At 49.6% G+C, this 18,575-nt stretch overlaps 9 protein-coding genes across 9 annotated transcripts; 4 read left to right on the top strand and 5 right to left on the bottom strand.

Moving 5' to 3' along the window:
* Nucleotides 1-254: 254 nt before the first annotated feature.
* Nucleotides 255-977, top strand: BT62DRAFT_1079189 (uncharacterized protein). The gene is made up of 4 exons (XM_043179460.1): nt 255-298; nt 348-560; nt 621-726; nt 779-977. The coding sequence occupies exons 2-4, from the start codon at nt 493-495 to the stop codon at nt 824-826; spliced, it is 222 nt and encodes a 73-aa protein (XP_043036088.1). The 5' UTR covers nt 255-298; nt 348-492; the 3' UTR covers nt 827-977.
* A 312-nt stretch (nt 978-1,289) lies between these two features.
* Nucleotides 1,290-3,110, bottom strand: BT62DRAFT_376865 (uncharacterized protein). Its single transcript, XM_043180702.1, has 3 exons — nt 3,055-3,110; nt 2,856-3,002; nt 1,290-2,806 (listed from the first exon to the last, which is right to left on the bottom strand). Exons 2-3 carry the CDS (start codon nt 2,909-2,911, stop codon nt 1,345-1,347), a joined length of 1,518 nt encoding a protein of 505 aa, XP_043036087.1. The 5' UTR covers nt 2,912-3,002; nt 3,055-3,110; the 3' UTR covers nt 1,290-1,344.
* Nucleotides 3,111-4,368: 1,258 nt separating this feature from the next.
* BT62DRAFT_935890 (heterotrimeric G-protein alpha subunit, GPA1-like protein) lies at nt 4,369-6,229 on the bottom strand. The gene is made up of 8 exons (XM_043187029.1): nt 5,939-6,229; nt 5,793-5,887; nt 5,623-5,729; nt 5,104-5,575; nt 4,979-5,050; nt 4,844-4,925; nt 4,669-4,794; nt 4,369-4,616 (listed from the first exon to the last, which is right to left on the bottom strand). The coding sequence occupies exons 1-8, from the start codon at nt 5,982-5,984 to the stop codon at nt 4,552-4,554; spliced, it is 1,065 nt and encodes a 354-aa protein (XP_043036086.1). The 5' UTR covers nt 5,985-6,229; the 3' UTR covers nt 4,369-4,551.
* Nucleotides 6,230-6,799: 570 nt separating this feature from the next.
* On the top strand, nt 6,800-7,334 carry BT62DRAFT_1010183 (uncharacterized protein; the record flags this gene model as incomplete). The annotated part of the gene is made up of 2 exons (XM_043177620.1): nt 6,800-6,991; nt 7,065-7,334. The coding sequence occupies 2 exons, from the start codon at nt 6,800-6,802 to the stop codon at nt 7,332-7,334; spliced, it is 462 nt and encodes a 153-aa protein (XP_043036085.1).
* A 302-nt stretch (nt 7,335-7,636) lies between these two features.
* BT62DRAFT_376768 (Clavaminate synthase-like protein) lies at nt 7,637-9,408 on the bottom strand. The gene is made up of 8 exons (XM_043180701.1): nt 8,908-9,408; nt 8,599-8,856; nt 8,449-8,538; nt 8,376-8,391; nt 8,165-8,317; nt 8,051-8,107; nt 7,926-7,989; nt 7,637-7,868 (listed from the first exon to the last, which is right to left on the bottom strand). Exons 1-8 carry the CDS (start codon nt 9,298-9,300, stop codon nt 7,778-7,780), a joined length of 1,122 nt encoding a protein of 373 aa, XP_043036084.1. The 5' UTR covers nt 9,301-9,408; the 3' UTR covers nt 7,637-7,777.
* Nucleotides 9,409-10,856: 1,448 nt separating this feature from the next.
* Nucleotides 10,857-12,975, bottom strand: BT62DRAFT_996527 (uncharacterized protein). Its single transcript, XM_043190586.1, has 2 exons — nt 12,807-12,975; nt 10,857-12,754 (listed from the first exon to the last, which is right to left on the bottom strand). Exons 1-2 carry the CDS (start codon nt 12,822-12,824, stop codon nt 11,057-11,059), a joined length of 1,716 nt encoding a protein of 571 aa, XP_043036083.1. The 5' UTR covers nt 12,825-12,975; the 3' UTR covers nt 10,857-11,056.
* A 794-nt stretch (nt 12,976-13,769) lies between these two features.
* On the top strand, nt 13,770-15,545 carry BT62DRAFT_905636 (Pkinase-domain-containing protein; the record flags this gene model as incomplete). The annotated part of the gene is made up of 10 exons (XM_043183607.1): nt 13,770-13,929; nt 13,985-14,058; nt 14,115-14,214; nt 14,268-14,570; nt 14,626-14,741; nt 14,804-14,848; nt 14,897-14,986; nt 15,046-15,161; nt 15,212-15,303; nt 15,364-15,545. The coding sequence occupies 10 exons, from the start codon at nt 13,770-13,772 to the stop codon at nt 15,543-15,545; spliced, it is 1,278 nt and encodes a 425-aa protein (XP_043036082.1).
* A 253-nt stretch (nt 15,546-15,798) lies between these two features.
* BT62DRAFT_935886 (uncharacterized protein) lies at nt 15,799-17,750 on the top strand. The gene is made up of 8 exons (XM_043187028.1): nt 15,799-16,079; nt 16,134-16,214; nt 16,276-16,351; nt 16,422-16,437; nt 16,492-16,498; nt 16,562-16,571; nt 16,634-16,827; nt 16,885-17,750. The coding sequence occupies exons 1-8, from the start codon at nt 15,842-15,844 to the stop codon at nt 17,559-17,561; spliced, it is 1,299 nt and encodes a 432-aa protein (XP_043036081.1). The 5' UTR covers nt 15,799-15,841; the 3' UTR covers nt 17,562-17,750.
* An 80-nt stretch (nt 17,751-17,830) lies between these two features.
* BT62DRAFT_376597 (uncharacterized protein) lies at nt 17,831-18,243 on the bottom strand. The gene is made up of 2 exons (XM_043180699.1): nt 18,138-18,243; nt 17,831-18,078 (listed from the first exon to the last, which is right to left on the bottom strand). Exons 1-2 carry the CDS (start codon nt 18,182-18,184, stop codon nt 17,895-17,897), a joined length of 231 nt encoding a protein of 76 aa, XP_043036080.1. The 5' UTR covers nt 18,185-18,243; the 3' UTR covers nt 17,831-17,894.
* Nucleotides 18,244-18,575: the final 332 nt, after the last annotated feature.

Below are 18,575 nucleotides of genomic sequence, written 5' to 3'. Positions count from 1 at the left end.
CAGTTTTGGCAGCGGTGTTTCTTGTTCCTGCCGAGGTCACCGTAGCGATCATCGAGATCGGATACTGATCAGCGTGTAATGAATCCAGTTCCCACACGTGCTTCAAGTCCACGAAGAACCATTGCGTTTTGGCCCAACTCTGGCTGGCAGTTTCAATGCAAACACTCATCGTTTCTCTACGTGTGGCCAAGGCATTGGGTCAGAGATGATGCTTTTTTTCCAAGTACATGAATGCGCTCATAGGATTGCAAATAGAGCAAACGCTCGCCAAACATGCCTCGATAAATCCACTAGCCCCGTGAGCACTGTCTTCCACTGGCATGTTTTGTGTTATGACAGCCAAGAAGATGCTATCTATCCCGCGAACATTGCGCCTGAGGCTGAATCCCAACCACTCAAAGACTGCTTCCGAGTCCGAGCACTGATCAACGTCGGGTCCTCTTATCTTTCCTCGTCCAGAGCCTTCTTCTTCGTTTCGTAAACCGTGACCATATGTTATCGAACACCCCCCGACTTCGCGGAAAGCCACCAACGGCTTGGACTTCCGGATGCTTGCAAAGGTATTTTTACTCGCAACCTCATGGCGACCGTGCACAGTATAAGGCGAACGTCATACATAGTTGCTGGGCCTGTTCAACGGAGATGCATACCCCCCCTGATGTTATCCGTTCCCGCGAGCGACGACACCCACAGCCAGGAACCCGGCCCAGAACAATCTCGGGAAACGTAAGTTCTCATGGTACTTAATTCGACCCGGGATTAACGTTAGAACTGATAGGATCAAAAGCAGGGGGGGAGGACCCTATGTCTTGTATACCATATCTGATCTGAATGGCTTGAACCCCCCGCCCCCCAACTTTGGGCGAAAAAGTCACTATGGAATGATGATATCCTTACCCCGTTGTCGGGATACGTTTACGTTTCGCAGATAGATCCCCGCAGTACGAGGAATCTTAGTTGATGTATGCCATACGGCGCCACTAGTATACACTTTACCCAGTTTGCTTCATGCACACATCTCGACATTAAATAAACGCAGCATCCCCATGGGCAGAATATCACCATGGCGCCGTGATTGGTAGTATGACAGGGGTACCATGATGTTGTTAATCGATGAAATCCCCAGATCTGACCAGCCCAACAGAAATCTGAACCTTCAAAATACATTCGATTCCTTTCACATGCTGTATGTATGTATGTATGCATATACACCGTTTGACCAAGAAGATAGCTAGCTGTTACAATGGAGGCGGGTATAAACCGTAAGTCGTAAAAATGCAGTCATAAATAAAAATCCATGTCCGTGCCAATTTCGTTCAAACGATGCGTTCCTCCATCCGCATCTTATCGTCGTGCTTCCCATTTCACCACGACTGTCCTCTGCTTCTGAGTGACCCACGGCGCCATGGCCTTCGGAATCTCAACCTCCCTCGCAACGTACACCTCCAGATACACCCTCCGCAACGCCGACCTTCTCATCAGCCTCGCCACCACCTCCAAACACCCCTTATCAAACTTCCTCGGCGCATGGAAAGGATACGACGGTATCTTCACCACCAGCTCCTGCAACTTCGGCAACAGCCCATGCTCCCCGCCCGCCAACCCGGCAATAAGATCAAACGGGTACACAAGGAGCAACAAATCCAGGGTCACGACCGTCTGCGCCGCTGGGAACCGGAACACTGGAAGAAGGCCCGCGCTAGAAAAGGTCGACGGGAACAGCCGCAGAGACAGCGCCCTCAAGCTGCATCCAGAATGGCACAAAAGCGCAGCCAACGACTCGGTCGGGATGCTCTGCGGCGACTGGTGGATCGTGATGTCCTCCAACGCCGGCAAGACGAGGTGGTCCAGAATGTTCGCATTATTCACCACCAGCTTCGACAGGCACCGCATCTCCAATCTCTTGATCGGGGCCCCCATCATCGTGTCGCCCGCAGAGGAAGGGTGGCGCACCCGTAAATGGCAGTGCTGCACCTTTGGCGTGCGGCGCAGGACAGAGAGGTGATCTTCGAGCCGATCCTCTTCCGCGAAATAGCTCGTCAGTTGCGCCCAGGGCAGCCGGAGACTGTGCGCGACGGGTCTCACGCCCTGGATGAATACATTATCCAGCCTGGGCGCCAATTCGTACGCGCCACATACAAACCGATCCGGCTGTCCGATGACAATCAGCTTGAGGTACCGCAACATGGGAAGCCTTCCCCCAATGGGAGCGAACCGTGAGAGGTTCTGACCTTTGCCTAGTATTCGGACTGATTCCCAACGGTGCTTCTCGTGGAAGAGCAGCTGGAGTATTCGCTCTCCATAGTCAGAGATGTCATGCATGATGCAGTCAAACGTGAGCAGAGTGCCTCGGGAATTGCGGAGGAACACGGAAAGGGCGGTGACGCGGCTCGCATGATTCGCGTCGAGATTGACAGAAAAGCTAGACCAGAGGGAGGGGAGGGCGTCGACGATGTCGCGCCACCTTCGGCATACGTAAGTGAGCAGGCGAGGAGCTTCAGCGACTTTATGGACGAAGGGGAGCTGAGGGCGGTCGTGGTGGAGGTGCAGGAAGATGTCGGTAAGGATCTCGGTTGGAAGTCGTTGAATGGGGGATAGAACGTCAGTCGGACAGGGTGCTATGTCGCCGAAGTGGGTCCCAGGGATAGGCGCGGCGTGTTTCGGAGACGGCAACGCCTTGAAGGCATCTCTGAGCATCCTCCTCGGCTTTGAGTGGTGAGAATCGCGTATACTAGCAGAGGCGCTATGCAAGGCTCTAGCGGCGGTCATGATTAATTCGGCATCGACAGGGTGCATGAGGGAGCTACTGGTCACTATAAGCCGCCACGCCATATAGAATAGAACGAGCAACACACCTGAGGAACGCGGGGGGGAGGGGGGGAACGGACGAGTCGTGAAGCAAGCTGTTCATCAAGAGTACAGTACCTCGTTTTATGAAGGTAAGTGCTACCTTCTACCTCTTCTTCTTCACAGGGTTACCCCGGGTGAAAGTTTCCGGAAAGCTATGGACCCGATTGAGCGTTTTGTTTGACAGGGCGTTCTAACCACACTCACCGGAACACGATCGGCGTACTATTTACTGGTCTCTTCCAGAAATGTATTTCATCGTCCGGGAATAAGAGGGGGAAAACCCATTTCTGATGAGCCATCAAATTCGAATTCGAAGCTCTCGCAAGGTGGAAACGAGACGGTAGGGCTTGGTAGAAATGAGGGCACTGACGACTGCAAGGAATTGGGGAAAAATGGAGAGGTGGGGTGATGAGAAGGTGGGGAAAAGGGAGAGATACATATGAAGCTCAAAAAATCGTACCTGGGTATTTATGTGATCGGCTACAAAACGGAAAACGGAGGCCAAACGGAAGCAAATATCATACGCATCAACGATCACGCCGAAGCCCACTCATAGATATGGGACGGCTTAGACTCATCGAGAGATATTCAAGAACAAGTTGGCAATGCAAATTATAGAACTAAAAGTACACATACATAATCCGAGTTTGGCGAGGAATAGCACATATCAAGGAATCTTCAGACGTTCTAGAATCCCAGCGCCTCTTCGTAAGAAGGAACAAAGTCTCCATTAGTCCAATGCCGGGGTCGCAGTTGCAAGGCCATCCTTTCCTCCCCCAAAGCTTGGCATGTTCTCTCGGGAAACAGGGGGACAGTTCGAAGGGTCGCGATGGGGGGAGGAGGGGGGGGGAACGAAAAGACGGCACCGACCGTAGCGAGGCGAGACACGAAACCCAAACCGATCGACCGAAGACATAAAGATGCACGTGCCGGGTGCAATCCCCCCCCCTTCTGTGAGGAACATTCATCGACGTTTATGTCAATATGAAGCCCCTTCCTGGATCCGGCAGTCAGAATTAGACGAGAGAAGCAACAGTACGGTAGCACCCTAAACGAAGGTAGATGAGACTGGACGAGAGACATGAAAGTAGTCAAGCCCCGAGTTGTTCGAGACCCAGTCCGATTCGGTAACATGCCTTGAGGGACAAGACATTCCACGTGCGAGGTACAACACAGAGGCGCAGGCAGGATGTGCCATTGCCACTCTGTGACAGCCAACCTGACGTTCCATGAGCCACATCTTGGAAATCTGAATATCCATTACTGCCCACCGACATCGGTACAGTAGCTAGAGCGAATGAAGGGCGCTACACGACCTCATTGTGCACCAAGCAAATGAACATCTGAACAAACTCCGCGTTCATTTGTTGTTAGACTGTACGATATATATGCTTAAGATAAACAGAAAGGTAACATAGGGTGTAGAGGATCAACAGGAACAACAAACGAGGGACTCGAAACGAGGAATGTGGCTGGTATTGGGTAGCAATGAAGAGGCACACAGAGTAACTATGGCGGAATATAAATCAATCAAAAACAAAACAATGTGATCCTCGTAAGATGATGGCCCATGGTCATGGGATGCGTAAGCAGGCAATAATAATGTAACTATACTGTGGTATGACCAAAATGACAACAAAAGAAATAAAGGGAAAAAACAGGAAGTATCCACCCTCTACCCGGGTAGTGGTGCACTTGATTCTATAGCAATCCACATTCCCGAAGATGCAGTTGCAGAAGGATATCCTGAATTGCGCTTAGGACGACTGCGGACCGACGAGTGAGAACAGTGGCACAGTCAGGGCGAAATTGACATACATTTGATTTGTTGTGTATCCGTAGCACAAGTATAGTGTGCATATATCTGCTTGGTCGCAGCACTCTGATTGAGACTGACGAACCGGTGCAAAAGGTAATCACAAGCCGCATCATAGTTGTCGCCACCTGGAAACAAGGGTCAGCCAGTAGAAGATGGAAACGACAGCTCACGCACCTGTGTAGTCAGGGAAGTAATCGCTCAGCGGTGACCGCGGCAGTTTCTCGGCAAACAGATCAATCTTATTGAGGAATAAGATCTTTAAAAGCCGTCAGGGGAAGAAAATGGAGGTCAGAAAATGGATGTACGTACGATGGACGTCTTCACGAACCATCTTGAGTTGCATATCGAGTCAAACAACGTGAGAGCCTCTTGCATACGGTTCTATTTCAAATAACCGTGAGGGAAGCGACAGAGAAGACAGCATTAAGACGTACCACGCTTTCATCCTCGTACAACATCTGATCGTATTCGCTCAAACTGACCAAGAAGACCAATGCCGTGACGTTCTCGAAGCAGTGAATCCACTTCTTCCGCTCACTACGCTGACCACCGACATCAAACAGCTTGTACGTCAACTCTCCAACCTTGAACGTCGTCTCCGTAATGCCAGTCGTCTTCACCCGCGACCGAAGGATGTCTTGGTCTGTTGGCATGTAACCAGGACCAGCCATGCGGTCGAGTGAGTTGAAATAATAGACGGCCGAGTCGTTCAGTTGAAATTCCCGTGAGCGACGAACGGCTTCCCGGACGCCAGGGTCCCTCCACAACGACCGAATACCATCAACGACGTCCCGGGGAAGCACGTCAGTCTCAAGCTGACCAGGCAATGCGAGGATAGTAGCACGACGAGCATCGTTTTGGGGCGCGAGAGAAAGGTCCAGCTGCGGCATGGCCTCGAGAATCGCCCTAAAACGCCATCAGAATTATTTTTAGGGGCCATAACAGCATCATACCGCATGGATTGAATAGTGTTGGAGAAGATGATTTCCTTGTAAGAATCTCGCTCTTGGTCGTTGTAGCCGCCATGGTGGATAAGTTTCATCTGCTTCAACACCGTCGACTATAACAGCGGCAATCCTCCTATTGAGCGGTCCCATTATCGCGCAACATATCAGACACGGACCTTTCCAGACTCTCCAGCACCCAGCAATAGCATTTTTATCTCATTCTTCGCCATCATCCTGTCCCGCTTGAGCTGGTTTTCGATTTCATCGTTGCCTACAGACCTGTCAGCTGTTGCCACTGGAGTTAAGATGAACAGGTACGCACGGGCCTTGGCCTCCTCGTCAACGCCAGTAGACTGTACACAACCCATTGGGGCTCGGCAATAGGATTAAGGGGATAAAGTGAAGGAATGGATGGAAGTGGCTGCTGGGCCAAAGCAAGAAAAAAAGCAACGACGTCGGGAAAAACAAGTGAAAGTCGGCTCCCTCGGCTTACTATTCAGCCACATCGGTCATTTATGTGTATTTGTTTGGGATCATTATCCTATTTCGGCTGACCTCCCCTGATGCGATTGGCTAAATGATCTTTCAACACTCACCTCCTATAATAATGTATTCTGTCCATAGAAGATAATAGACAAAATTCTTAACCTTGATTTCCATTGTCTTTTGCCAATGAGGACCCATCCCAGCCTGGCCATGTCTTTTCGTCCCTCCTGGCCGGTTCCCAGTGAAACGGGTTTCCATCCAAATGAATTGTTACAATGTTCTCGGTCGCCCCCACATCAAATTCGAATTCTGGGCTCGCACGCGCGTGTATACCTGCCTATTCTGATAGATCTGATGCTTTGATTGACTTTATTGGTGCAATCAGCCCGTTCACAAGGTGCAAGTTCACCCAAAAAACACCGTTCTTGTGCCTAATATGTCCTCCTTCCTGATGATCTGACGAAGGCACCTGTGACCTGTATCGAAGGAACGCCCCCTACACAAAGACAAGAGATTAAGCATCACACGAAAATGGACCGGCGGGTGCCTCCTATTATACCTCTAACAAGATCGCGTCTCCTTGTTTTAGATACCGGTCCTTGACGGACCAACAGCATACACAACCGTGCAACTCGGACACAATATGTTTTGAACTGAACAAAGTCCGACTCGGAGCCCGACCGATTCGAAGCGCGGCATGACGCGTTTCGGGTACTGGCCTGCTGACTCAGATCGGGATCCCGCCCCATTCAATCCCGCCCGACTCTCGGCAGATTGCCACGTTTTTCTTCGAGTGTCGCGGGAAAGAATAATACGAAACCCGTTCGTCCTGGGCAGCATCGATGACGCGTATGGACCAATGAGAGCCATCCTCATTAGCAATAGATTAGTAGTTGATGATTTCAATCATTTTACGTCTACGCTGCTGACTCAACATCCCCCTACCTTCCTGAATATCTAAGAGCCAGTTGCGGATCCCCCTTAGTCGGCCCGAGAAAACGCAAGCTAGTACCAAGTTCATATTAGACTTTTTCACGGATGGTAGTACTCCTAAGACCATACACTTACTTCCCTCTAGGCCCGTGGCCACCGGCAAAAATCCCTACCTTGTATTCAAATTCAATACTCGCACGTCTCAGTTGACATTCAACAGGCCTCATGTTGTTCATCTGGACATTATCACTGTCAGTGGCACCAATACGAAAGAAAAAGTCATGACATGGGACAGTTAACGAATATCTGTCCGGCTTCCTGTCGCCGATAAGCTTTGCCCACCCAGAGAGCTCAAATTCGTTTCGTGGGGGGGTCCAAGTACGGTACGACATTCCCCGTCGCGGCCAGAACCAAGTATCGAATACTTTTGGAATCTTGCGGACAGCAGATGTCGATGTCATCCCACAACTGCAGGGTCACTGATATCTGGCAATCGAAGCACAGTGCGTGGCGGAATATGATTATCCTCGTGCCGATTCCGAGTCACCGTGATGGATGACCATCCTCCGTATCGGCAATTGAAATTAAATCAGTATGCGATACCAGCGGAGTGCTGTTCCACGTCAGGTGCATCTTTGGAGTTCTCTTCGTGTTTACTATACAAATCTTGAGCTGCTTACTTCTTTCCGCACTCCCAAAGGGATGCCAGATATGTATGTTTTCCATAACCTAGTCTTCCAACTCAGTAGGCCGTCCCATGCGCAGGCAAACCATCGGGAAATATCTGCTTGAAAAGTGCAGGATAATGTCGTTCCCCGACGTCAGGGTGGCTCCTGAAACATGGTTAGCCGACTCTAGAATGAATGACAGAAGGCAGAAAGTAGACAAACTTCACTCTGCCCACAAGGTTGACATGCCCAGAAGTCTGCGTAGAAAATTCAGGGAAGTTCACGGCTAAAAGGACGCAAGTCCAGAAAACGTTAACGGAAAGACATGCAGGCATAAGGGTACTAACAATCCGAGTCCGGCAGCTTTCCCCTCGCGTCGCGTAGTTTCAGGATCTCCTCTGGGACTACGGATATGCAAGTGAGGGTAAACACCAGTATATAATAACATTAGGTAAACGCACAATTCAAAGTGTACGCAGGATCGGTCACTTTGACGTCTAGCCCAATATTATGGAAGAAAGGTATCGAATATCTAGGGCTCGTCGATCCTAAAGGAGGTGAGAGGACCCTGTGGGATGTGGCGCGCACAGTGCCTTGAGTGGCGAACTCCAGCGCTAGACCTCTTCGTCAGAACCCGAGATCGTGTGGCGCAGCAGATCATGTCAGATTCACCTCGTCCAAAGTTGACCTACGAATACCGTAAACCCCCTCCGTAACGACAGGAAAAAAAACATTGTAACGATACCACAAAAGTTCCCGGCACCGGGGAAGCATCGATCCACTCCCCCGCCAGATTCTGTACCTGCAATCCCGGGTGATCCGATGCCTGTAGTAGCTAGTACGCAGATCAGACGTCAGTTGAATAACCCACACTTGATAAGGGATCGGCGCGCACTATAGTCAAAAAGCCTGCATCATAATGCGGCCCTACGCCCTGATTCGACGGCGAACGCTCATTGACCACCGGGTACTGCACTATCTTGCTCCGATGCTGCATGAGCTCAGGCGCGTCGTAAAACCGCGATAACCCATCCGGGCCGAGCCCGAGCGCCTCAGCCAGCACCCCGACGAAACTATCCGCCAATTCCTGTACCTGCTCGAGGTATTTCTCTAGCGTCGCTCTGAATCCGAGAATCAAGTCCTCGTCAGGCCACTGAGGAACGCTTTTAGTAGGAACGGCAACGGAGCAAATATGGCACGTTACCTGAGACGGACCCCACAAACGCTTGTAATCTGGATCTCCAGGCTTCCATCGACAGTTATGGGGCGTGGCGATATCAAACTGTTCCCTCATATCCACCTTCCCCTTGGTGTACTCCGCACCGAACTGAGAGTACCCCAGAAAATGAGGCGAGTTGCGCATTCGGACCTTTTCCTTCGCTTCTTGGGGGAGAGCGAATAGTCGAGGAACGTACGAAACGAGTTCTTCGACAAGAACAGGGTCCACATTCGTGTTCGATAGATAGAGAAAGCCTACATTGATAGCGGCGTTGCGGAGCTCGGAGGTAAGTTGCGATCGAGTACTCGCAGAGGCAGCTAAGGAATAGTCGAGAATCGGTATTGAGGAGAAATTTTCTGAAGCTGGACTTGACGACATTTTGGACTGGAAGAGCCAGCTGATAGAGATGAAACTGCAATGCAATTATTATAAAATGGCCTGGGTCAGGTGTTGTGCGATGAGTGCACGATGGCGCGATCAGACACATTACACTGATCTGGCCGAGGTCCGATGATCATCGGATACGGCCGCGGATGCTACATGAACGCCAGAGAATCGCGTACTTTCTGTAGCGGGTTCGCATCGTCCTCGCCGTTCAGGCTAGAGCTTCATTCTGTCTTTCCGAACGGCATTTCGGACCCGAACCGCCGAAGCAGAAGCGTTTCCAAAGCGTTCCCGAACAAGTGTACAGAAATAAATACATGATGAAGAAACTGGGAAAATTATCTACGTGTCTGCTCTCATCGGCTCCGAAAGAAGGTATGAGCTCATAAAGCCCCATTCTGACATCGACGGTTGGAGGATATGATGGGTGCATCGTCGCCAGAACAACAGAACAGTCTCTACGTATGCCGCCACGCATACGGCAAGATCATAACATTGAGAAGAAGGTTCCAAGCCAAGCTGGAGCAACACAAGCAACGACAACTATCATCGTAGCCATGATCCTGCAAGCCTAGTAGAGTTTGAGTGCGGGGGCACGCCATGTTTTCGTCTGGAAAATCTCTCCGTTCAGTAGGTTCGAACAAAACAACGGAACACCCGCCGTTTATTGCTGCGTCGGATGAATAGGAAGCGAGAGAGCTCGCAACTCAGAGACTCGCTCAGCCATGACACTGGCCCAGCCTCATGCTGCAAGCGCTGGGCCGCATGAGAACGGATGCGAACAACGCGCCCTTCGCCGTCCCAAGGTCTGGCTGGGAACAGTCGATACGTAGCAGAATCGGAAGGAGATGTCGACAATAGAATGCTATGGCTGTATTTCTGTGGATTCCGATAAGATTCGGAGGACGGTCCAGAAATAATGATAACGCAGGACAGGACTCTGAACAGACTCTTTAGACATCTTTCTCCGCGTTTCAGGTGTACATCATGTCGAAGATGCGCCTGCAACTCTATAGAGCCCTCACACACATGGTTACAGGGCGGGGAGACAAACAGAGGTCGTCTCGGAAGTCGACAGAAGGGATTGTCGCCAAAGAACGAGCAAGGAATAGAGACGATCAGCATACCTCCTGCTGCTTTTGAACGCGTAAGCCAAGTCAGACGCCGAAACTGGGGGGATGGTTGTTATGCCGATGTCTGTAAGTGAATGGTCAGGTCAGGCGTGGCGCCGAGTGCTGACTCGGATTGACGAAGAGAAACGAAAATACCGACTGCAGTATCTGTTCCATGCTGCTAGTATTTCATCGCTGTCTGGAGCAGTGTTAATGAATGCTGCAACGCCGGCGGCCCAGGTACCTACAAACATGGCTCCGACCAATAAAAATTCCTTGACGCGATGTAGTAGAAGGTGGCGGTCACTGTTCACGTTAAAGCGCCGATCAGGAGCAAATCCTTTTTGGATGTAAATCTAAGCCAAAATGGTCGGACTTGATCCCTCGACTATCATATATCCTTCTCGGGCTCTCTGCCCAGACGTGCTTGTAGCCATTGAAGAAACAAACGTCGATTATGTACCCAAATTGACACTTTGTGAGATATCCCACGGATCGTTATTCTACGCTGTTATTCCTTTTCACTCGTATACCTTCAAACAGTAGCTGTCCCGAATCGTGAGTCCACGGCGTCGAAACATCAAGAGCATTTCCTTCCAACGCGTCAAGCAGACCGGCGACCCGGAATCAGAGGCTTTTTAATCGTCTGCGTCTAGATCGAAGTAGGAAACATCAGAATGCCAGGATTCGTATCTTCCAATCTCAATCTTCATCCCCCCCTTCGATAATGCCCGTAGCTGTGCTTCTTCTGACGATGCTAGCCATCCGCTAGGACCAACTCGTGCATCCAGCATCCAGCATCCCGTCCCGAAGTTCATTGTTAATCGAAATTGCTTCAGACAACTCTGACGAGCTGTCAACATTTCGATAATGGCTGTCACGTAGTCATAGGTGATGTCGGCACGATATATACTCAAATCCGTGAGGGAAGGGAGGACTAGTGATGACTGTGCCATCTCGTGGAAGAAGAATTTGTTCAGGGAACACGGTGAGTTTACGCTTAGCGACGTCAAAGAAGGAAGCAGGCGGAAAAGCTGAGTGAATTCAGCCCTAACAAAGACAAAATAAAATGAAATCTTCTCCACATTGCAACATGATCTCTGGATTAAGGAGGTTAATTTAGGTACCATGTTGTCTTCGTCTCCGCAAATTTTTAAGGAGACGAGCTTGGGAAGGAGTATGGAATCGAAAAACGACATCATTCCTGAATCAATTTCGAGCACTCGAAGATAAGGTAGTGTGGTCACAGGATATGCGCAGCTGTCATCGGTCGACTTGGCCCGAATTGACATTTCAAGACGCAGTGTTTCGAGACGAGGCCCACTGTGTAAGATTTGCAAATAGTAGTTCTTCGATAAGGAACGGGAGAAGATTGATAGCTCTTTCAGCTGTTCCCACGGAAGGATGAACTCGGCTTGAGCGAGCCTGAGGAAAACGTTGCACAGGTTCGGAGCGCTGGCGAAGATATCGGCCGGAATTGACGGATCATTGTCCTGCACGTCGAGATCAAGACTTTCAAGCATTGGAAAGGAGCTTTTGGTGAGAGTAAGGAATTCGCAAAGGGGGCCTCGTATATGGATTTTGGCATTTCGCCATCGTGCTGCTTGATCAATGAACCCATCCAAATAACCTAAGATAGTCGTTTGTTCTGGAGAGAAGGTTGGGAATTCGAAATCGAATGAGAAAGTAAGAGGTGCATCCTCGGAGTATTTGAGGGCCTGGTCGAGAACGCTCTTATATATTTCGCTGCGCATGGAAAGTGCGGACAGGGGGTCCAGCTTTCGCCCGGCGAACCAGCTCGGACCGCCACGGGAAAACGGTGGAGGGATGCATAAAACATCCACACGAAACTCTGACCACAGGATGGGATTGGAGTGGGCAACATCTCTCCAACACCTACACACCCTAGTCGCAATCCAAGGAAACTGATCCACCGACGCAGCATTAGGAGAGGCGAGCTGGAAGATGACTACGAGGAGATAATCTGGTAAGGAACGAATGGGAGATGAAAGTGCGTATTCGTGTCGGTCTATGATTTCTTGTACGCGGAGCTGTTCAGAGCGTGCTTTCGCATATGCTTCTTCGTATTTTTTTAGAATGAACGTAACCTGCGAGATGGCATTCTGCTGATGGGCAAACAATTCTTCAAAGCATGAGAAGTTTTTAGTTAACCGTCCAAGGGTCTGCTGGATTTCGATACAGTCGGCTGATGCAGGATAGAAATTATTGTTTATGTACGGGCCCAGCTTATCGGGGACCGAAAAATCGTTGGCGGATAAAATGCGTTCGTAATTGTCAAGATTCGCGGTCAGTGTGTGCTGGCAGGCAGGACAAGCCTATTCAAATGACATTAAGTGATTGGGGGTGCAGAATTACAAGAAATCTTACCTCCCCGAATGCGTTCATGATGTTGACCGAAGGAATTGAGCACGAGGCTGACTTGGATGAGTGTATGCGATTGAGCTTATAGGGAAGGCGATAAGATTTGTCGTTCTGAAGAAATGAGCCGTTACAGTGAACTAAATACAAAGGCGAGCGGGACCGATGATGAGCGAACTGAACTAAGAATTGAGAAATCGTGATGAGGTGATTAGCAAATACGGACAAGCTATCCTTCCTTCCTTACGTCATGTCATCTTCTCCTTGCCTCGCGCAACCATCAACAAGCCCCGCTTTGGGGGCCAGCGGCAATAATACTGAAATCCTCAAGTCGACCAGAGGCAGGCGTAACGAGTGTGTGCCAAAATTCGGTTGTCCGGGATAGAGGAAACGGTTCTTTCTTGTACGTATACCACTCTTATGCTTATCTTAATTTACTCAAATGTGTCTATTACTATGGAAATAGGATGAAATGGTCAGATATTGGGTATCTGAAGACAGAGGCCGCAGCGAATCGTTTCAAAGTGTCTGTGCTAAGACCGGTCAATTGCAACACTCGTCTTGCGGTCTGCTAACTCCTTGGTGGGTAGCTTGACTCTTTGGAGAGGACGAATCTTTGGTGCGTGAATACTTCTACGAAACAAGCGCTACCTTCGTTTTTCAATGTTGAAGGTCTTTTGGGAGGCGATGGCCTCTCAAGATCTCGACGACAACACATTGGCCTGCTTCTGATAAAGAGGGACCTGTCGCCGAATTTAAGTTGCCCTTACTGACGAACTCTTCAGGTTCGACGGTGTGAAGTGGTGACATCCGTGTGTCTTGCGTACCAATCAAGAACTGGAAGTTTCCCCATGAAGGACAAAGCACACGTTTCCAGTGGCATCTGCAGTATTGCGTCCAAACATGCCAAACATTGGTCTGGCTGCATAAAAACGCTTCGTACCATTGACCTCCTTCGTCCACCGCGCACTAATGGATGCTCCAAATTTCATCGACCACGACCTCTGGGGCTCCCTCCATCCACGCAACTCCGCCAACCTCTTCCGCATCGACTTTTTCACGCTCACAAGCCTCATCAAAATTGGGCGGAATCCGGCGACGAATAATATCGTTCTTCCTGGGCTGAGAATTAGTGAGTACAACCAAAAAACTTCGACTGTTGGGAACTTCTTGTTGATGTCACGTAGGTAATCGCCACTGCGAGATTCGATGGGATCACAAGACAGTTGTTGTGACTGATTATTCCAGTAATGGAACTTGGGTGAACCGGTTTTTCTATTGCTGGGGTCGCTTCTCTGATGAATGGTTGGGCCTAAGGTCAACGGCGTTAAGCTCGGTATGAACAAATTATGCATCCTAAAGGATGGAGACGAAATTGCGTTTGGTACGACAATGCCACAGGACGAGGAAGATTATCGTACGTCTGTGTTTCTTGGCCTTTTTTTGTTGATGCTCACGCCTGTCCTGTAGGCTTTATTTTTCACACCCATAAGACGTGCCTGGACGAATATGACCGTGGCGAACTATACGAGCACTACGAACTAGCCCACCAAATCGGCGAAGGTAGCTTTGGCACTGTGAACAAAGGAATGTCTTTAGCGACCGGAGAGTTTGTTGCCGTCAAGATCATAAAACTGCCCAAAACCATTGGGAAATCACGCAAAACTATGCGCGTCAATATGGCCAGGGAAGTCAATATCATGAGTAACCTTAACCATCCGAATATCTGTGCGTTGAAGGATGTGTTTCATCATGAGAGTGACGGATCGATCAGTGAGTCTTTGGTTTGTTAACGTTGGGTAGCACTGTTCCTTATACTCTACGTCAGATATGGTCATGGAGCTGGTTGAGGGGGGTGATCTGCTGGATGCTATTAACAACGGTCTGACCCAGGACGAAGGTACGACGAGGCATATCGCTTGGCAGGTCTGCGATGCGGTTGGGGTGGGTCTACCCTTCTACTTGTACAAGTCGCTTGAACACTAATCTTCTATCTCATCTGACAGTACCTCCACGATTGCGGCGTCACTCATCGCGATCTTAAGCCTGAGGTAATTCAGAGTCTCCTCTACATGGATTCCTCTCACTAGTCATTCCAGAATATTCTCTTAACCAGAGATACTCCTCCTCTGGTCAAAATAGCCGACTTTGGGCTGGCTAAAGTTGTGGATCACCTTACTATGCTTCATGTGCGTGAACCGCCGTCGGCCTTGAAGTTAGTTGTCGCTGATCGATGATGTCTGTATAGACGAACTGTGGGTCTTCGGCTTACCGTGCCCCGGAGACATTTGGTAAGAGGGCACGAGTTGAGGGTTATGATTATCTGGCAGATAGTTGGAGCATGGGGGTGGTCGTATTCACGATGTGGGATCTCCTCTTTCTTTCGATTCCGCTCATTGACATTTTATCGGTAGGCTCACGGGCACCCTGCCTACAGACAAAAAAGCAGCCGCTAGGCCGACGATTGAGTGGTCTTTGTTGGACGAATCGGATGTTAGTTCTGAAGGTAATATATGTTCTGATCTGGCTCTTTATACTGCCGGCTTATGATTGGAACTGTGCGTAGCGAAAGATTTTATGGACTGCCTCCTGCAAGTGGACGTCGAGGCGAGGATGACGATGAGGAACGCACCCCATCATCCGTGGATGAAAGATAAGGTACCGGAAATGTGTGAGTGGAGGGCTAAAGTGTTGGGTGCTTTGGCGAAGAGTAAGGAGGCGCTTTACCACGAGGCGTATCGGAAGTAAAGGTGGCTGGTGCGATGGTGAGTTCCATAGTAGGTTTTTACAAAGCATAGGTAGATACGTAAATGAAGACCACACCTTGATATTACTTGCCATTGTTTCAGTGCTGGTTCGCGTACACTCTGGTAGAGATATCTGAGCGTCAGAGTGACGGGTATCGTTTCTAACAGGCGGGGCAGTGCCCAGGCCTTCTCTAACCAGCAACTGAGCAAGCCAAAAGCGGGCCAATTTCATCACGTGACTCGCTTTCAAACTCCTACGACCTTGGTCTTCGACCACCATCTCTTATAATACTGAAGATGACTCTTGACGACGAGGGCTCCTGCCACTCAGAATCAGGCGACGAAATCCCGGCGGCTTCATCATCCAAGCCGACTTTATCATCCAAGCCGACTTCGAATCCACCGAAGAACGAACCTGAAGAGTACCGTTTATCCAACGCGCTTAAAGTACCTCGGGCGACAACCTACACTGCGCAAGCTCTATACGAACAGATTCTCAATAATGATATCGATCTAGACCCCGAGTATCAACGCGGTACGCCTGTTCTTCGATGATTGGCTTGTGCCACCATTGACGAACTATGCCCAGGCGAGGTGTGGAAAGAAAACAAGCAAACAGGCCTGGTCGATTCTATTCTGCGGAACTTTTATATTCCTCCTGTTATCTTCGGTATGGTTTATTTTGTTCTCGTCTCGTTCGTGCCACCCGAGAATTGATGTTGGTTGGGCAGCGGTGAATACATTTGAGGATGGGACTGAGAGGAGGACGTGTATTGATGGAAAGCAGCGGTTGACTTCGATCCACCGGTGCGTACAGGCTTCAAATTCTGCTGCTGCAACACCCAACTGAGAGCAACCGTTTTTGCTCCCCTTGCAGGTTCATGGAGGGTTTCGTAAATGTCTTTGTCTTATCTCTCTAATTTCTATACTTATTGGTCTCCGTTCAGATACCACGTACGAACTGTTCAGTATGTCTTCTCTTCTACTGCTAACTGGCTTGCCATCAATGTCCTGCAGACCGAGATCAGTGCGTTCAATTCGTGTTCGCGTCGTCTTTCCCTTAGCTGCTACTGACATTACATTACCTAGTGACACAGGCCGAAAGTATTGGTATAGGGATCACCCAGGAGTTCCCGGCAGGCAAAAGACTATTCTCCCCGAGTCACTGCGGCGCATTTTTGCGAACAAACAAATTGTCTGCGTGGAGTATTCAGACTTGACGGACGACGGCGAACGTGACATCTTCCAGCGTGTTCAGCTAGGTGTGGCACTGACTCCTGCAGGTACGCCCTCAAGACATCCACCCCTCTAACCACTCACTTTTTTTTCCCCCTATGCAGAGAAACTGCAAGCGGTCAGCGGTCCGCGTGTCCAGGTCATACGTGAACTGATGGCCACCCATCCACTTGATAATATCCCTTTCGACCGATCGCGTGCTACTGACTTCCGCTGCTTCGTTACGCTGGCTCATGCGCTGGCAAAGTACCCCAAGATGAACAACGTTCTTATCGAGCCGTCTCAGCTTACGAAGTGGTTGAAAGCTGACGAAGAGATGTCAGAGGCGTTTCGGACGAAGATGGAGGAGACGCTTGTGCGGATGGCGGAAGTGAGCGTGCCAGACAAGGGAAAGGACAAGGTGTCACCGGTTGAGGTGGTGTTCATCGGGGTGCTGGCCAATGCGGTGTCGGACGGACGGGAGCTCTCTGATCTGGTGGCGGAAATGAGGAGCGACGCCAGGGCGGTTTTTCAGGGTACGATGCGGTTGAATTCGCAGGTCGGGAAGCATATGATGGCGTTTGTGAAGTCTGTGGATCCGAGCAGGAAGAGGGAGAGAGAGGATGAGGATGAGGATGAGGATGACAGGGAGGAGAAGCCGAAGAGAAGAAGGATTGAAGCTGATAGTACGAAGTCGTCGAGGGCGCAGCAACAGATTGAGGACTTTGCAAAGGCGAAGGGAAAGCTTAGGCTGATAAAGGAGGCTGCGTTGCCGAATCCGCAGAGATTGCCGTCGCCATAAGATAGGTATCTTTTGTATCCACATTTCTACTGTATACATGTCAAACCCGCTATCACACCAAACTTTTCCCAGCCTACTTCCCTTCTTTGTGTCAGTCTAATGTTTCTCTGAGTAATTTGTTTTTTTGTACTTGGCGTAATTCCTGCAGTGATTTCTGTTATTCAACCAATTACGTCCCTTGGATGGACCGTGCCGTGTAATGCTACCTACGTACCTACGGATTTATCAAATTATCAGCGAAGCCACGGCAAACAAATACGTCACCGCTTTCCCACCCATGTTTTTTTTTTTTTGTTCTCAGCATTTGATTAACCGCAACAAGTAAGCTAACTACTAAGACGCGGTGGAGGTACAGGGCCTCAGGATCCTCTTTCCCTCTTGTTCCAGTCCCTCCGTTCTTCCTTCTGAGTTCCCCGGGTGTTTTGGCATGTAGTGTGGAGTAGAGTAACGGACATGTATAATGCAGACTGCGACGACTAACTTGAAGATTTGACCGTCCAGTTGCAGAATCCTTATACTTCCCTTATCCATGCCGTCAACGAAGAAATTCTGCGCAGCAAACACGACCTGACGAACGGAACTTGAGCTAGAGAATCAAAATTCTCCGTGATCACCACCGACATCTCCAGTCTAACCAGACATGCATGGGTTCTTGGCGCAAGACTTCCGAACTTGTTTCTCGCTCTGGATGTCTTAATCCAGTACTGGTCGCTTGAAAAAAAATTTTCTGAGCGCTATCTGATGCTAGGGATATTTTTGCTTTCACTTTATAGATAGAGCAATGAATTTTTTGATATCCATGACGGAGTCGCCGAAAGATGTCGGACATTTCCCCGAAATTAAAGTTAAAGCCCAGGCCCTGAGCCATTTTCGTACAGAATTGGAAATAAAAGCGGGCAGGCCGGGACTAATAGTCCTGTATGGATATAGATTCATTCCCTGGCTTGGCACAGCGTTAGTGACTAACATTGAGATCGGGACTCTCTAAGGTTTTAATTTTTTTAAGTTTAAGAT

Source organism: Guyanagaster necrorhizus, assembly GCF_019112545.1.
Source record: "Guyanagaster necrorhizus MCA 3950 unplaced genomic scaffold BT62scaffold_28, whole genome shotgun sequence".
Taxonomy (NCBI): Eukaryota; Fungi; Basidiomycota; class Agaricomycetes; order Agaricales; family Physalacriaceae; genus Guyanagaster; species Guyanagaster necrorhizus.
Note: the sequence above shows the minus strand (reverse complement) of the source record. Positions and strands in the feature narration are given on the sequence as shown.